Source organism: Malurus melanocephalus, unplaced genomic scaffold (genome assembly GCF_030028575.1).
Source record: "Malurus melanocephalus ecotype Western Australia unplaced genomic scaffold, MMel_1.1 scaffold_332, whole genome shotgun sequence".
Lineage (NCBI taxonomy): Eukaryota > Metazoa > Chordata > Aves > Passeriformes > Maluridae > Malurus > Malurus melanocephalus.
Window position 1 is genome coordinate 562,358 of NW_026623564.1, and position 18,252 is coordinate 580,609.

The window sequence follows — 18,252 nt, forward strand, 5'->3', positions numbered from 1 at the left end:
GTGGAATTACTAACAAGACAGATCTAACAACATGAGATTTGCAAAAAACCTAAAACTTCCCTAAATAATTGGTACCACAGAACAAATAATCAGAATCTCCTTAGTATTTCTGTTAAAACACACATTACATGGTTGCCATTTAGATAAAAAGCTCAGTGTCAGTAAAGAAGATCACAGACAATGAAGACCTGACAGTTTTCACATAAATATATGTCAGCATGGACCTTACACACCAACAGACAGAGGGGGAGGGTATCAAACATCAGCCCTTTAATATCTCACAGTACCTCTCCATATCACACAAACAACACGAACAGAAGACGAAAATCTTCCACGACTCCTCCACAAATGCTCTTGCTGGCACCCGAGCATCTCCTTTTAAGCAGCGACTCCCCGGACTCTTCATCCCAGCTGGGGATCATTAAGCTCTCACAAACGCTCCTCAGCTGGTACCGGAGCATCTCCCTTCACAGCAGCTGAGCTCTTTTACCTTTTCCTAATTGGCTKACCACAAATATATTCCTGGAATCACCTGAAATCCACCACCTTGGCATGAGATAAACACTGATAAAACTGGGTGCCTGCTTCACTTTCCACAAACCAGAAAAAAAACTTTCTACTTTTAATTTGACAGAACAGTTTAAGGTTAATTTTGCCAGTGTTTCTGAATAACTGACAGCCACRGGAACTCATGAGTTAAGGAGCAGAAGGTTTGTTAAGTCTGCATCTTTAGAGGAGAGTTGTTAAATGTTGTTGAAATTGAGTTGTTAAATACATCAGCAATTTACCCTGAGATCACTTCGTGACAGTAAACAAGGCTGTATCAAACATCCCAGGCCTCTCTAGAAGTGACTGAAGGGGGATTTTTCAATGTCTTGCTTCCAGTCTTTACTGGAACATCTGTAAGGTATCTGGGATTCCTTTGCATAAGTGAGCAMATAGGATGGAAGCAGCTCAGTACCAGGAAGTTTCATTAGCGGTTTCCAAGTATTAACATCAAAGATTAGATCAACACAATCAATTTGAATTCAGCATTAGGGCATAGGTGTAGTACTTCCTAGTGGACTCTGTATACACTTTATCAGTATTCCTTCCCCTCTGTRTTTTGAATATGTTTTCAATTCAGAGTTAAACAAGGATGCAAATTTCATAATGAYTCCCAAGGCATTAGTCACCCCTAACAACAAAAATCATGTATATGTTTATGGGAAAATATTTTGAGTATGAATCTCACCTGCAATTTATGTTTCACAMATGACTTCTCTAGAAATTGCCAAAACAAAGTACTAATTGTAACTGCTGATAAAGCTATCTATGTTGCTTATTGCTGTGGCTCTTATCACTCCATTATCTCCTCTTGTAAAGCCATCAGGCAAGTCTGGAAGGTGCAGTGGAAAGGGCCTTTGTCTCTTCAATAGTAACTCCTTACAATCAGAGTTACTGTCACCAAACTTCCACAGAATGAAGCCTGCTCTACTTCCATCTGGAAGTGGAAGCCTGACACAATCACTCTGCTTAAGAATGTAATGCCTTAATCCTTCTCAAAGATAGCACTTTTGATAAAAAAAAAGTAAAATTCAGCTCTCAAAGAGAATTCTAACAATATCCTTGGACGTTATAAAGCTAGTACATAACCAGGAACATTAATAGATACATATATATATATATATACATATATACATATATATATATATATATATATATATATATACACATACAGAGGCATATATATTTTTTATATTACATATAAAAATATTTTAAGTTCTATACAAACATGCAGTGCTTTGATGTAGCAGTGTTTATTCTAACTGTGATATTACAAGTACAGAAGAACTTGGGGATTGGAACTAGATGATCATGAAGGTCCCTTCCAACCCAGGCCATTCATGATTCATTCTAAGAAGGGGGTGATTTATTTGTTGTTTGGATTGGTTGGTTGGTTCTGGCTTGTTTGGGTTTGGGGATTTTTTTTGATTCTCCACCCCACAACTGCCAAATTGCTGTATTTCTCTGCAGACAACTGTRGATATTATGAATACACAGATCAGCTCAACCAGCCCATGCTTATGTGCAGAGAGTAAAGCAACAAATAAAGTCTACTTAAATKACATGAGGAACAACTATTTTTACAYATAAAATAGCAACAAGGAAGTTGGATAACCTACAACAGTGAAGAGGGACTATTTGTGTTAGCCATTGCTTCGTTATGGGGGACTGCTCAGGACATAACCAAGTCTGATAAGGRAAACAGACAAGAAACCTTAGGAATTACTGATCCATACTTGTATGTTCCAGTTGCATTTATTTAACTTCTCAACCTGCACGGATGCTAGTACCAAAGAACAAAATAAGTCAACATAATTATATCAGATATCAAAAACTATAAACAAACATTTCTGGCTTAAGTTAATTTTAAAGAAATATTTAAACAGTTTCAGGAATTTAATTAAAACAGTTTGTTTAAACATACAAGGGAAAGCAATAGTCCTATGCTACTTATGAGCATTTTCTTGTTCCCCATCTATGATACAAACTCCTTATAATCCAGATTTAACCTAAGCCTTCCTAATACCAGGATTCATCTTGTAAAGCCCTGGGATTCCTAGGAGACAAAGTTCCAGAAACTGTATGTAATAAGGTATGTAATAAGGCACAGCTGCCTTTGAAGTACCTGTGTTCTCAGCTCTCCTTTCAGTCTTAAGGACAGGTTATAGAGGATGACAGAGAGCAATGGCCTTGTAGAACAGCTCAGTCGGAAGAGGCCCAGAAGCAGAGCTGTTCATSTGTGGACATGGAGAGCTGCTTTAACTGAAGATGGCTGCTTTATTTCCATACCTCTCTCAGAGTTCTTGGAGAGTTAATTGTGATATACAAATAAAAGCACAATACCTTTCACTGCTGGTGTAACTCAAATTCACCAACCCTAGCAATTAATACACATTTAAATCCTGCCCCCCACCTGCAGGGATATCCTGGAAAACAGCCCTACTTGTGGGTATGCAGCTATTAAASAGTAGTTTTTCCGAAATATAGTCACTTTCTCCAGAAGGTTTTGTTTTCATCAGGTTTTGTTGCACTATTATTACAACATTGCACAGTTAATTCCTATGTAGGATCCAGCATGTTAGTCAAAGATAAAGTGAAATCACTTTATCTTTGAGGTTCTGCAAATACACTCAACTTGGTTGGTTCTGGATCCAATTTAGACTGATCTTCCCTGTCTCTTAAAAGCAAACACCAAGAGAAACATGCTACAACTGTAACAAATCAGCTTGTAACAGCTCCCAGCCATGGCCCCTYTTGTAAGCATTCACATAGCAATAGGTATTTTTGCTCAGAAATGCAAACTGAATCCCTGTGCAGTTGAATAAATGATGGTTGGGCTAATAGATCAGTGTGTCCACTTCACTGCTGTAGGTACATGTCCTTATAAAAAAATAAAGCCAACCAAAGGAAAAATAACAACAACATAATCTGACTTTACTGTGGGTCAGTAACAAAACCTCTYATTATGGAACTTCAGATCTCAATGCTGAGAAAAAGGTAGCCTTGTTAAAAYATACTGCAAGCTTTTCATTATTGTCAAGCCAAAGGAAGAAAAATATTCTTATTGAAAAGGTTTTCYTCTCCCTATTGCAAACATATCAAAAGTAGAAACGCCTTACAAACCAGCACTGGAGAAGTAAAAAACAAACCCTCAGACAGTGATGCAATGATTTTCTAACTCTATTTCAAACCTCAAATCCTCAGGACAGAGGGCAGAGGTTAACCAAAGAGCACCAAGGCTGCAAACAGGTGCATGTCCCTATCAGAGAAGACAAAGGTGGCAAAGGAGCTACCTGAAGCATGTTTTGAGAAGACAAAATAAARCTGCTCCCTCTCTCCATCCTGCAACCTGCAATCTGCCCATGAGGCCTCAAAGCCACATCTTTGGCAGGAGCTGAGGCTGGCAGCAGCTGCATCACCACAACAGCTCCAGCAGGGAGCAGGGGAAAGAGAAATGGGGCAACTCAGTATGTTCTCTTCACATGGAAATTTGCACCAAGCAATGATTCCCAGCTGGAAACCTCGTTATGTAAGTAAAATCATTTGGGACGTTAGAGGAAGTCAGTTACAGCCCATTCTCCTCAATCCAAACATACTCCCTGACCATTTTCTTAGAACATGACAGTGTCATCCTAGTATGTGGTTTCTGAGCAATAGCCACAAGAAAYTCAAGATCAGCACACTGCATCTTGAACAACAGCACCAGCAAAGAATCACAGCAACAGAGTGCGYAATACCTGGCTTATTCTCATTAAATGTCCTTCCTACAATAATTGTGATATGTTAAGTAGCATTTCACAACAGCTTAACTTAAAAATTTTGCAACAAGCATGCTTAACTGGTGTCTTTTGTGAAAGACAAATGGAAACCACAAAATCAAAGCATGCACTGCTTGCTGTAAAAACTGTGAACTGTTGACTTAAAAAAYATGTTGCTCAAGAGATACCTTAACACTACATTATGCCATTAACACTGAAAACGAACGTATTTCAAACACGAAGCAAATAATCCTTTTCCTTATGAGAGGAAGCTAAAAGGGACTTAGGGGTGCTGCTGGATGAAATACTGGTCTCGCAGCCCAGAAAGCCAGCCCTATCCGGGGCTGCATCCAAAGCAGAATGTGCTGCAGGGCAAGCAAGGGGATTCTGTCCCTCTGCTCTGCTCTGATGAAACCCACCTGGAACACTGCACCCAGCTGTCTGGTCCCCAGCACTGGAAGGACATGGAACTGTTGGAGTGGGTCCAGAGGAGGCCACAAAGCTGTTCAGAGGGCTGGAGCACCTCTCCTGTGAGGAAAGTCTGGGGTTGTTCAGCCTAGAGAGAAGAAAGCTCCAGGGAGGCCTTTCAGTATTTAACAAGGGCTTATAGGAAAGATGGGGAGATTGTAATAGGGCCTGTTGCAACAGGACAAAGGGTAATGGTTTCAAACCAAAGAGATCATCTGGAGAGCTGGTGGATGATCCATCCCTAGACACATTCAAGACCAGGCTGGACAGGATTCTGAGCAACCTGATCTAGCTTAAGACATTCCTGTTCATTGCAGGGGCTTGGACAAGGTGACCTTTAAAGGTTCCTTCTAATCCAGACCAGATCATTCTGTGATTCTGTGATGGTCAATTCTACAAAGTTACTACATTCTGAAACTCCAGGTTTAYCATACATTGAATTTATATTAGTTCAGGACTAAATTAGAATCAACTCTGCTGAGCTATAGAGGGAAGGTCAAAACAAAGCCTGTGCAAAAACACATTCTACCTGTTTTCTAGAATGCTTGAGTATTCCTATGTTACATCTATGTATACATAAACAGTCAAATTCACAGGTTATAAGTGCTAGGATCAAAAGAGGCCACATAAATTTCATAGGTATAGAAACAAAATAAMTACAGCTTCCACTTCTCTTGTAAAAGTTCATCCATTTCAAAAATCCTTCCATTTTTGGTCTTTCCCTTTGAACAGCTTAAATGTCTTTGCTGTTTCAGTCCAGCACAGTTCATATAACTAAGGTAACAGAATGTGTCCAATACTAGCTACAAAAGAACTCCTGCAAATAGCAAGRAATAAAATATGAAAAGAGGAAATCYCTAAAAKAATTATTTCAAGTTCAGATATTCTGTATTAAAAAGGCAGCATCTGAAGCTAAGAGCAATCTGAAGTAAAAATTYCATTTCATGCAACTTTCCTTGTGTAACAAGTTTTACAATCTGCATTCAGGATCCTAATTAAACATGGTATTTTTTTCTGAAAGGATGTGAAAGAAAAATCTTGACTGTATTTAGGATACATTCATCATTACATCTTTTCTCACTCTAAATAATATTTTTCTCTCACCTTCATTTTTTGGAGTTACAGGTATCAATTTGAGAGCTCCACCAAGTAAATGTTCCTATTTGATGACTGATATAAGGTACATGCATACAAACTAGAGATCTATYATGAAAATGGGCTACATTAAAAAAGCACAGGGAAAGACAAAATAAAAACTGGAGACGTATAAAGTATTTTTGAAAAAAAAWWRRTGCTACTTAATTGGATTGAGTTAATTAAAACAGATTGTTTCTACACTGAATTTTGCTATATTGTACATAATTTTATTTTACACTGTACTTTTGTAAAAAAAGAGCCTCTGCCTCTTCACTACTGAGTTTACCTTGAGATTATGCTAATAAACTATAATAGACCCAAAGAAAACAATAGGGTTTTTCCTATTTGGAGTAAGCACAAATAAAATTTGTTGGTAAGTATTCGTGTCACATTGGTAGCTGGAGGCACTAACAAGGGTCAGGTTCCATTGGCTGTGAGCTGTAAAACCAATCCATGAAAAAAGTTGACTATTTATCCTGTTAAAAGTAGTTAGCAGACATTWTCTCTTAGCAAAGTTTCAAACTCAAACACATACTTGGAATGAAACAATTCTGTGGTCAACCATGTCTTGCTGTTGGCCTGAGTTTCAGCCTTTTTTTCATTCGAAGTTGAAAAGAAGATTTCACAGGTAAATAAAAAATGCTGGCTGAAAAGTGAAATTCAAAAAAAAACAGTTGTCTATGCTCATATCCCTCCCACGAGTGGGGCACCAAGGGGCAAGACAGCAGCTGAGGTGTACAATGCCAAATGTGAAATGCTGTACTCTACTGGTAGTACCCCARCTTGCCTTGACTAAATACGCCCCAATAAAATCTCAGTATGCCATCAATCTGTGCAGATGCCTCTAAAAACAGAGACAGGAATTACAACAAAAATCAGTGTAAAAAGCAAGAGGGAGCTTTGTTGAATACAGACAAAATATAAAAAATCACCAACACTATTTCTGCTCTTTGTGGGTCAGCATCTAACATAACCACCARACAAAACCCTTCCAGAAGTGTGAGAGAAGATCCTTTTTCTCTCAAGCATTCTCTGTTTTAGGACAAACCCCATAAAGTATTAGTAGATAGTCTTTTGAACCAAATACAAATAAAATCTCACTTATCAGTAAGGACAAGTTTAGATCATGTTGATTTCTGTATTAATCCTGCTACACCAAGTTTCTGCATGCTTTTCTATGCTGCCTCCTTAGGAAAAGTCAGGCCTGTGAGGACAACAGCCAACATGCAGTTAAATAGATAAACAGTCAAAGCTACCAACAACTTGCTTCCAGCATTCAAAGCATTAACCTTTTCTGCTCAATTCATATGACTGAAATAGTAAAACTTGTTAACACAGAGGATCATATAATATGCAAAACACCGATTCTGCAAAGCTCATATTACCTGTCTTAACACCAGCTAATAAGAGCTCCTCTTCATATTACTGAATCACCCTTTGATCATTCTACTATATTTCATATATTCTGATCTACTAGTTAAAAGCTCAGAAGAGCAAGGGGAAAAGGAAAACAAACAAATCCAATAAAACATTCCATTCTTTTTCACTTTTTACGATTGTATTCTGTATGCAGGCAAACCAAACCAAGAAGAGCCCTGTCCTGATCCTGGCCCACATGATTTCAAGGGACATCAATTAATACTATGTCGTCACTCAGTAATGTTATTGTRTATTTGAGGCGAATCTAAAATCCCTCAGTTTCTCACACACTTGCTGGAGCAAGTAATTTGGTTACCTCTCAAGACAAAGAAACAAGAAATTCCCCAACAGATGGGAGGTGAATGTCATGTGACAGAAGCAGCAAGAATTCYGACTGCACATCCCCAAATTAATTGCAATACAAAGTTCAGCTTCACTAGTCCACTACTGGGCACAGTCTGCTCGATAAGTCATAAATACTGTTCCAAGGACAAGAAAGTACACAGCCTACTGTTTGAGGTAATAAAATCCACACTACAGTGCCTCAGACTGCTGCTGTTTCCAGCAGTTGTCCACTATCTCACCACTGTTTGAATCACAGGAATTGTCACCAGCCCTTTGCTTTGGCAAACTCCACAGGGGCATTTTCCACCTGAAGGCATGCTGACTTACAAACTGTCAATATTCTAATTCCATTCACATTTCTTAAATTCACACACACAGTGGTGGATTTTATTCTTTTGCACACCATAACCAAAACTAAACTTTTAAAATCTTTATTCAGAGAATAAAGATTTTTTTGAACTGCAAACAGAAAACACCCCAATCTACTAAGGACAAACTAGAGGTTAAGGTGCTAATCTGAAGARTCTATTAAATCAAGGGAGGAACTTGGTAGGTCCTGAGAAATCATTGTCCCCATCCTGTTAAAACAGGACATTTCAAATTGGTTTCAACATGTATTTCATGCACGTGCCCATGACAGGAAACCAAGAATCATTTTGCTCAAATGTCTCCCATCCCTCAAAAAGCCTCTTCTTTAATGCCCTTAATTAACAAAACAAACCTGAAACTTCTGACCCAAAACAGTGCCTCCATCTTCTTGGTGGTTTCTACTGTATCTGTCCCTGGTCTGGGTAAAGAGGGGGTCACCAGCCCAAGAGAACATCCCATCCCCAAAGCAGCACATGGCAGAACAGCATGAGAAACACTACGAAAGGCCTAGAGTTACTTTTGTTAATTTTATTAACTCTGTTTGGAGAGGTTTCCTAAAACTATGCAATTTGACCAAGTCTGACAGAGGGGGAAAGAACTGCTTTGGTATTCGAACTAAAGATGACATTAGCAAAGCRGTCTGAAGAGAATTAGATATCCTTTTCAGAGTTGTTCATTTTCTTAAAAGAGGTCTCAGATGCTTATACATGCATGCAAGTTCCTGTTCTAAAATGCTGAAAAAGACCAAGTGACAGAACCCAAGGCAATAGCATGAAGCTCTGTCAGGAGAGGATGGACATTAGTTAAAGGTTATTCACCCAGAGGGTGGTTGGGCACTGGAACTGGCTCCYCAGGGAAGTGGTCAGAGGACAAAGCCTGACAGAGTTCAAGAAGCCTTTGGACAATGCTGTCAGGCACMAAGTGAGACTCTTGGGGTGTCCTGTGAAGGGCCAGGACTAAACAACCTTATAGCTGCATCCCAACTCTGWGTATTCTACAATTCTATGACAACTGTGTTCCCATGTTGGTTGACAGGGAGAAAGGTGAAATCATTACTCCACGAACTATCAGGAGAGCTATACTATTTTAATCAGAACCTTCCCTGTTTACCCATATCACTGAAGTRCAATGGTTGATTCCGTTTGTTTGCAAAGGAAAGCGTACCTTGCRTGTATGGTAATGAACTTTACTGATTTCCAATGCCTGTAAACGCTGCCTGTGAAGCATCAATGCTCCTGGAGCCTACACAGCCAGGGACCTGTACCTACAGACTCATCAGGTAGTTCAAATGCAGATAWATGAAGTCATAAAAAGACAGTTGAAATAGAGTTGGCCTCTCATGTCCTGGCAATATTTTCTTCTCTAAAATGGCGAGCAAATATACATTACTCCCKAATGATCTGGCTCAAGACATAAAGAGTATCTAAAAGCTAATTAGMCCACTAAAGCATCTGAGGCTTAATAAGCACTTCGCTATCGAACATTTCAAAGTATCAATATCATGGAGTACTTAAAGCAGTCCCAAATGTATTCATATCAGAATAGAAGATATTTCTAGAATAACTTTTAGAAGTTGATTTTAACAGGCGCTGTTCTGTACTTTTTTTAAACCTTTTAAAATATTAAACTGAAGTGCACACAAGTTTATAAACCAGGCTTTTGCAAATCTCTGCAAAATGTGGCCATGTAACACATGAAATCACAAGCAGTCAATAATCCTTTCATCTCCTAAATACTATGCAACAGAAAGCACTCAGTTCTATATGGTGTGGTTTTTCTCTGCGTTTTATAACATCATGTCAACCAGCTCTTAACATTCTCTTTTACAGAAGATATGAGTGCAAGAAAAAGAGCACACTCAAATGCTGCTAAAAACTTCCACCAACAAACACCATTTAAATCACAGAATTCCTCACCAACAGCTATGTCTTCCATTAGCTTAAGATGCTAAAAGCATAGATGACAATGTTCAATAAGTTTAAAAAGAAGAAAAAAATCTTACTAGATTGGTAAGGTTTTAAATAAACATAATATGGATGGGAACAGCTGTACAAAACCCAGAATCTCTGATGCTCAAGTAGAAAACCTTTCTAGAAATTTTTGCCAGGAAAATGCTGAAGATCAAAAAAAAAAATCATCCGTTGAACAAAAAAGTAATCTTCAGTGTGTGTTGTCAACTAATTAATTTGTACACATTACATCAAAGATTAGAGCAATTTCAAAAAAAAAAATCTTATTTCTTAACAAAATAGAATGAGCTCCCAAACTAATTTTAAAACTAATTTTGATTAATGCTGTGTGATTGCTGAAATCTTAATATCTGTAAACATGTGAATGTTGTGTCTAAATTTACTCCAATCAAGGTTTTGATGAAGCAACTTCAACAGTCACCTAAGCTTATCTGGTTCCTCTGAGAAAAGAACTGTGATTTTAAATTCTAGTTAACTGATTTACAGCCTCCAGCCAAAACCAAGTAATTCTCTATTATTTGGGGAAGAAGTTCCTCTTGCATTGTGAATATAAATAAATCTTGACAATAAGCACTTCGTAAGTCTGTAGATGTGTGAGCCTTTCATCCTGGCAAAAGGCAAGATTTTCATCAGCATTATCTAGACTAGTTTAGAGAGTCTGACCAAGGAGTATTATTGGTAACAGTCTTAGGGGAAAAAAAAATAATCAAGCGCCAAAGCGCTCTCACCCAAGGAAGTTTCTTTTTACTTCAGAGAATTCAGCTCCTCCTCAGATTTGTTCAATTCAAGCAGAAAACAGCAATACCCCACCTACATTCTCAGTACTGCCCTGTTGCTTTAAGTACTCCGACACAAACACCAAAAGTCATGGAAACACTTTATTTCTGTAAGATGCCATAAACATCCAGGCAATGACACTTATCTCAGAAACTTACACCTGGTGGAAGTGATCTTCTTATGCTAACAGGACCTATAAAATAAAGAGCTCTGAAATACTTACGTTTCCTCTCCTAGAAGTACATCACAGCTTAGATTTCATTGCATGAATGGTATAAACAACTGTAAATCACAGTCTCCTGCTACATTGGAAATGTATTAGTAACAGCAAAAGGATTAATGCTGCGTTAAACAGTGATAACCCTGCACAGTGCAATTTTTCATTTTGCTCAATGTGCAAAATGCATCATATAAATGACATTCATAAATGCTGACAAAAAAGAAAACAAAAAACTTTTGCCCAGGGTTATTTTTATTGCAAAGATGTCAAGCAGCATAAAATTATTCTTATCTCTGAACAAGCTTTTGTATTTCTTAAAGAATAACCTCTTTCTGTACTTAACATCAACACAATTGCATTTGGGGAACAGAAATCCTGTAGCATCCAAAAGCAGTCATGCCTTTTACTCTTCAACTTAATCCACCGAGAGATTTAAACAACTTGCAGGGTCTACAATCACAGTCCTCTTAAACTAACATTTCTACAAATTCTAYGGTTTTTGATGCTCCTTCTAGCATAAAAGTGAGATCCCACACATAGTGTTTATTCATGAATTGGTGAAAACTGAAGCACACATAGAACTGGAAGCCACACAGTGCTATTTAAGTGCTAAAAGCCCTCACATCTCTGTCACAACAGCCATCAGAGAGCAAAGGGCTGAACACACACTGAAGCGTGCCTTAAAGTGAATGCAGCAACAAATAAATCAGAGAATGTGTGTTAATGCTACACGCTAATAACATATAGTAACAAAGATTACTGTTTACAGTGGTCAGAYTTACTCTATACCATGAGACAAACCATGAACGAACATCTCAACAGCATAACCAAATCATTCCTCCCAGACAACATCATTCTGGCTGTTTTGATAAGACAGACACCAAATTCTTATCCATAATACTTGAACCAGCAGAAGGACTCCTTMAGGAAAAGCCAAAGTCCCTGAACTCATGAGTAACTCATACCAGCAGTCAGGAATGGATCAAGTAAAGGAAAAGACTGCTAGTAGAAACACACAACAGTCTGAATCTTCARAGGTMATTAGGAAAACTGRGTTATGTATCTGAGATGWAACAGTCAAGAAAAGAGTATCARGGCACACAGAAAYCAATAAAGCATGAAACCAAAGAGCAAAATRACTTTATTTTAAAGGAAGTGAGCTCCTCTAGAACACACTCTTGGGCTTAATTCTCTTAGTCAAACAGATTTACTGTCGTTTACWTAGGCTAAGATAAGTTACTTAGTTCTTGCTATTACTGTTAAGTTTYAAGAAAACTATTTCCAATAAAATACAAGACAGCAGAACATTTTACCTGACAACCTTCKGCAACTGAAGGAAAACAAMCCCCAAAACACAAAAAACAATAAGGAGAGGCACTTAAATGAACCACAAAGAAACTACACAACACTCCCCCAAACAAATAAATAGTGACATGTCTCTGGAAGAACTTTAATGATATTTTTTACTTATTATTTATACTGTTTATAAAAGAAATATATACATATACACTTAACTCATCTAACTTGGTCATACAGACAGATGATCAGGTGCAGAACAAAGATATCATACTGAAACATTATCAGCAAAAAAAAAGTGTGACTGACTTTTAAATGTAGAATTTTTTTAAGTATTATTTTATTTTAAATTCTAAGGCAAAAYAAAGTCAATTTCAAAAAATGGAACTTTCCAAAACCTGCTAATTTCCTGGAATACCCAACAACTACTCTACRAAAGCACAAGAGGTATATTCATCACCCACCAAAACACAAGCCTTAATCATTGTTTTAAACTCCATCTGCTTAATTATAGTGGGAATTCTTTACACTTATTGCCTACGCCTACTTTAATCTTATTTTACAATTAACCAACTAAGAATAAAATCTGCACAGGAAAATTTTTCAATGTCCATCCATAAGCTAATCTCTTGAAGTAATTCTTTCCTTTCTATACCATCAATCTGGCTCAGCAACTTCAACTTTTTTATAGTGAAGAACAGCAGATTATTCCTAAGAGCTATAAGGAAAAAAAAAAAACCCAGCATGAAGATTATACTGTCAGTCAGCTTCTATCAGCTGTACACATATCTACAAAGGTTCAGTGATTCTGGGAGTGGTTTTGTTTCTTATTTAGAAGAAAATCAGACCAAAAAAGGTTGAACCCACAGGACTTGTTGAGTTCTGGTACATCCTTTGGCACATGGTATTAGTGAGGTTTAGGGTTAGGGAGGGAACAGCTTTTCACAGTCATTCTTTACCCACCAGTGTGAACACACTACCACTGATTTGAATCAGTGCATTTTGAAGTCATATATGCAAGCAAAGCAGCAGGAACTGCTGCAGTGGGCAGAGAGTAAAGAAACCTAAAATCCTTTTCTCACATACCATCCATACTATATAACATTTTCAGACTGATTTTTTTTAAAGACAGATTTTACTGAGTATTAATGTTTCCACTCCAAGTATGCTTGCTTTGACAACACACATACTACTGTTTATTTTCTTACTCAATTGAGAAAAACAAAGATCTCCATAGCTACCAACAAGCTGCTATGATAGAATGTAATGGCAGTTCATTTTGTTCATTCACCAAAACTTCATGCATTAGGTTTTTGCTGTAATAAATTAAGAGGTATTTGGAAGAAGTCGTGTTCTTTAGAGAGACAAGCTTTCCTCATGACTGTAAAACCAAAATACAGTAGTTACTTTTTCCTGAGAGTGAAGATGTTTTAATTTTTCAGTTCCAAGTCCCACGAATGTGCACTCACAAATGGTTCTCTCCCCCTGTTTAATGAACCTTAGAAAAAAGAGTCAGAAACAACTACAAAAGTAGTCATTCTTCATGGCTGGGAACTGCCAGGATCTGAGAACAACACATGCTACAGGAAAGRAACAAGTACAGGCAGATGTAAGGATAAAATAGAATAAATCCAGGCTACAAGTAACATCAGGGTCATGAGCAGACCAGCAACAGAAACATGTTCTTCAAAGAAATATTTTCGGTCATTTGCTTTCAGTTAGGCCCTCTTTCTTAACCAGCTCTATTCTACTGGCTAGGACACACACCATACCACATTAATTCTGGCACAAGATTAGTAAAATAGAAGGATGGCCACAACTGAACTGGAAACTATCTTGTCATCAGTTCTGTTGGCCAGCTCAGACTAACTGCTGGAAGTATTCTGGGAAGAGCTGAAGAGCTTGCTTTTTTTTTTTTTTTTTTTTTGCTGCTTAATATTTATAAATTTTTAACTACCTGGAAATTTTTTTTTGGCAACAAAGGAGAAAAGGCAAAAAGCCATTCTGGTCACCAAGTGCAACACCAGCAGCCAGGAAGTGAAGCACTCTGAGGGGTGGAGGAAATTTCTGCTGTGCCACCTACAGCAGGCAAGTGGTTTCTCTGTTAGTAACTCCAGCATTGTGAGCAGGTACCTTATATCCAGTGTCCCTCATCTCTCCCCCTTCCCAAGAACTATGTTTTTCTAACCAAAAAGGATTTCAACACCCAGTCCATCCCCAGTGCACCACATTAAACAACAGATAAAATCTACAAGACATATGCCACAGTATTTCTTTATACTGGGCAATGACAGCTATACAAGTACAGGTTTTCCAGTTACTCTCATCACACCTACACTTGTGCAGAAACTGGAGGCAAAAGTCAATTCTATGTCATTTTTTGAAATCATTGGAATGGTACTCAATAAAAAAACCCATTCTTCACAAGACTTCGATTATAAGCTAATCAGTTAATCTTTTAAGAAAATGTTTAGTGAAATAGCTGGTTTTAAGCATACGCCTTTTCAAGAGAATTGGTAGGGTTGGAAGGTACTTCTGGACATCATCTTGTCCAATCCCCCTGCCAAGGCAGAGTCAAGGCAGAGCAGGTGACACAGGAACACATCTAGGTGGGTTTGGAATGYCTCCAGAGGGAGACTCCACAACCCCCCTGGGCAGMCTGTTCTAAGAAAGAAAGAAATTCTTTCTCACGTTGAGGTACTTCTTGTCATTTAATTTAGGGCCACTGCTGGGCACCACTGAAAAGAAGGTCCCAGTTAGGACATATTTAAGTACACGGGAAAAAAAAAAAAAAAACCAAAACTAAAAGCGTAGTCAACGCTTCAAAAGACTATTACAACATTGTCTTCAAAAGTGATATAAAAGACACTATCTAAATGGGTCAGCAGTTCTCCTAAGTGCAGAATCATTTGCAAGTTGTAGCTAACAAAAAAAATCCACTGTACCTTACAAACCCGTTCTAGAGAATTTACCACCATAACACTCAAACTCAGCACACTTCTTGCTCTAAAACACAAAATTACTTCTAGATTGAAAACACAAAGCTTTAAGACATGCAATATTCATTGCAAATTAAGTATCTTTGTAAGGAAACAACTTACTTGATGGAGTTTCTGAAGTGGTCCTCGGCAGGATTTTTTACTGTACAACTGTTCAGCAACCATAAATCTGCTTCAGCAGAGTTGTCTACAAAACAGAGGAAACAAACCTATGTTAAGAATTATTTCACCTGTYAACTCCTAACTTGTATCATATTAAAAAAATCCCAAACTGAGCCATTACTAATAAGCTGGCCCTTTGCAAGATCACTTTATATTCAATTACATTATTGGAACAGGTTTTTTGTTGTTCTTTGGTTTGTGTTTTTCTTTTTTTTTTTTTTAAAAAAAAAAGAGGCACACGAGCATTTCCATTGCAATTTCTTTTTTTGCCAATGGGGGAAGTTTTTTGCCAATGGAGGATGAATCGTTATCTCATTTACCAGCTGAGATGCCATTAGGTTGCACATCATGAAAAACATAGTTAAGAAGAATGGTCACTACTCMCAGAAATGCATACTACCAGAAAGATCTTGCCTAAACAAAGGCAAAATTAGGTGGTCAACAAAAGCAGGTYTCATAAAGAAAACAAAATCCCTGCTTCAACTCTACTGTGAATTAATACTACAAAAGAAACAAATTTATAAAATGTGGACCTCTACTAAAGAGAAAGGTCAATGTAGATAGTCTGGAAAGAAACTTACATATTTCTAGTTTTGATTATATCTTAGTTATGGTATAATTATAGCTCAGCAATTTTCAGACAAAAGCTATTCATGCAACCAGTATCTGCCTCCATTCAGATAAGGATATTATTTTCTTCAGGATCCAAACCTTTCTGTATGTTCAGAGCCTATTGATATCTAAATTCATTAACAGAACTGAATCCTAGAATTATCTGCAGAAGCACATAYATAAACTCTAATCCTGTAAAACATGACCTATAGTACAGAATTACTAGCGTAGTTATTAYTCTTGTGAAGTTAGAGCTTCTTTTTTCAAATAAAAGAGTAAAGATAACCTATCTCAAACAGTTTAGTACTTAGCATTCATCAGAATAACTTGTATCAGTTTGGATAAGAAAATTCATGTCATTCACTACTGAAATACTGACTGAGGTATCTTTAAATAACATAAGCCAGTAAGCAATGAATACAGGTAAAACATAATTTTTAGGATGCCTTATTTGAATTAACATCCTGCTAAAGCAGGAGAAAGCCTGCCAAGACTTAGGCATATTTGCATATGCACTCATCATGACTGTATCCATACAGGCATGAATATCCTTTTCCTCCATGCACATACTTGCGACCAAATGCTAAAACTGGAAAAGCTTTCTGTATCTTTTCTATCTCTATCTCTATTCTGTATCTTTCTATTCTTCTAAGAAATCTTCATTTACAATTAAGTATTCGTCACTTCACCGATGAAGCAGGTAAACTGAAAATAATACATAAAATACAATTAATGCTAAATAAGGGAAAACATTCAGGGGGGTTCTAATCACTGTTGACCAAAATGACACTGTTAATTTGGCTCGAACACAACTTCTATGGCAAGCAAGGACCATAAAGTAGTCATCAAAACATCATTCAAACCTTTAGCTACTTTAAACAAAACAAGTATCTGATCCWGTCAGGTTGGGAAAGAGTACCCAGTTCAATTTTAGCCCGCACAGAACTCAAAATAAAAATGGAACAAGACAAAGAACCTCTCCTCCGAGACAGGCTGCATGAAAACTAAGTTTTTAGACTAATGAACAGCCTCATTTACTGTCAGAAAGATAATCAGTGGTAAAAAAAATTATTAGGAATTATGTACAGAAAGCAAAGAAACAGAGTTACAAAGTCAGAAAAAGARTGATCTCTTGGCCTAGTCAGACACACCAAGTATGAAAAACAAACACATTTTAAAAGTAGTTTTCCAGTAACACTGCCAAAACTTTGTATTTCTCATTCTTTTCAACAGCATTAAATGTTTATAAATTAAGCAACACACCCACCTGAGAATTAGGGGTGGGACACACGCACTCACACTAAATTGCAAGAGTCCAACTTTTTAAGTGAGACATTACACGTAACAGGCCACAGTTGCAGTAGCACTCACACACCACTGTAAAGCACAACCAYTTTCAAGAGATGTCTTTATTCAAGGAGAGATGCCTTGATACAGAGAACASCAGTTCTGGGCTTGGTTTCAGCTCCTCCTTGTACCATGGTTTMCAGGTGCACAGGAAGAGACAACACAGTGGCAATGCTTCTCCCCTAAAGCCAAAATCAAAACCCTCTCTTCAAAAGAGCATTAGAAAAAATGACACATTTCAGTTCAGAAAGATTTCACATACTAAGCCAACACGAATCATTTCACACAGCAGTTTKGCTTATTAATAGGCTATTAATACACTGGCTCCTTGACTGACAGTCTGAGGGACAACTGCAACACCTTCTATATTTTGCACATATAAAAAAGCCTCCCAAATACATATAAATCCATTCCTTCACAGGTTTCACCTTATCCAAAACAGAAAATGCAAAGCAAGGGTTTGTTACAGAATAAAATYTCCTGAGTAGTTTTGGGAAAAGGAGTCTCATTCATATACACATCTAAAAATCATTTAAGAAAAATGAAAGTGTAGCTGAGATTTGTCCTTCTGTCACAGCAACAGTATTGTTTTACCATGTTTAGTTGTTCTACTTCTGCATTTATTTTTAAATCTTTTTTTTCCTAATTAACTCTCATCCTCTTTCATACTATAGTACATATAAGTTTTGATTATGAATACATATAAATATATAGACACACACTTATGTGTTACATTCATTTATTAAATAAGTTCAGATCACAACTCTTCAAAATGATACCTGAATTTTCTTAGTTCTTTACTGCCCTATTGAGATGTAAAATAATTG

General features: G+C 37.3%; 1 protein-coding gene across 2 annotated transcripts in view; it reads right to left on the minus strand.

Annotated features, from left to right (window-relative positions):
• CDKAL1 (CDK5 regulatory subunit associated protein 1 like 1) overlaps positions 1-18,252 on the minus strand; it is a 378,644-nt gene that overhangs the window by 296,255 nt on the left and 64,137 nt on the right. For both annotated transcript variants that reach the window (XM_057377905.1, XM_057377904.1), the window contains exon 4: positions 15,407-15,491. In XM_057377905.1, the coding sequence (XP_057233888.1) occupies positions 15,407-15,491 (85 nt within the window). The remainder of the gene's footprint in view (positions 1-15,406; positions 15,492-18,252) is intronic.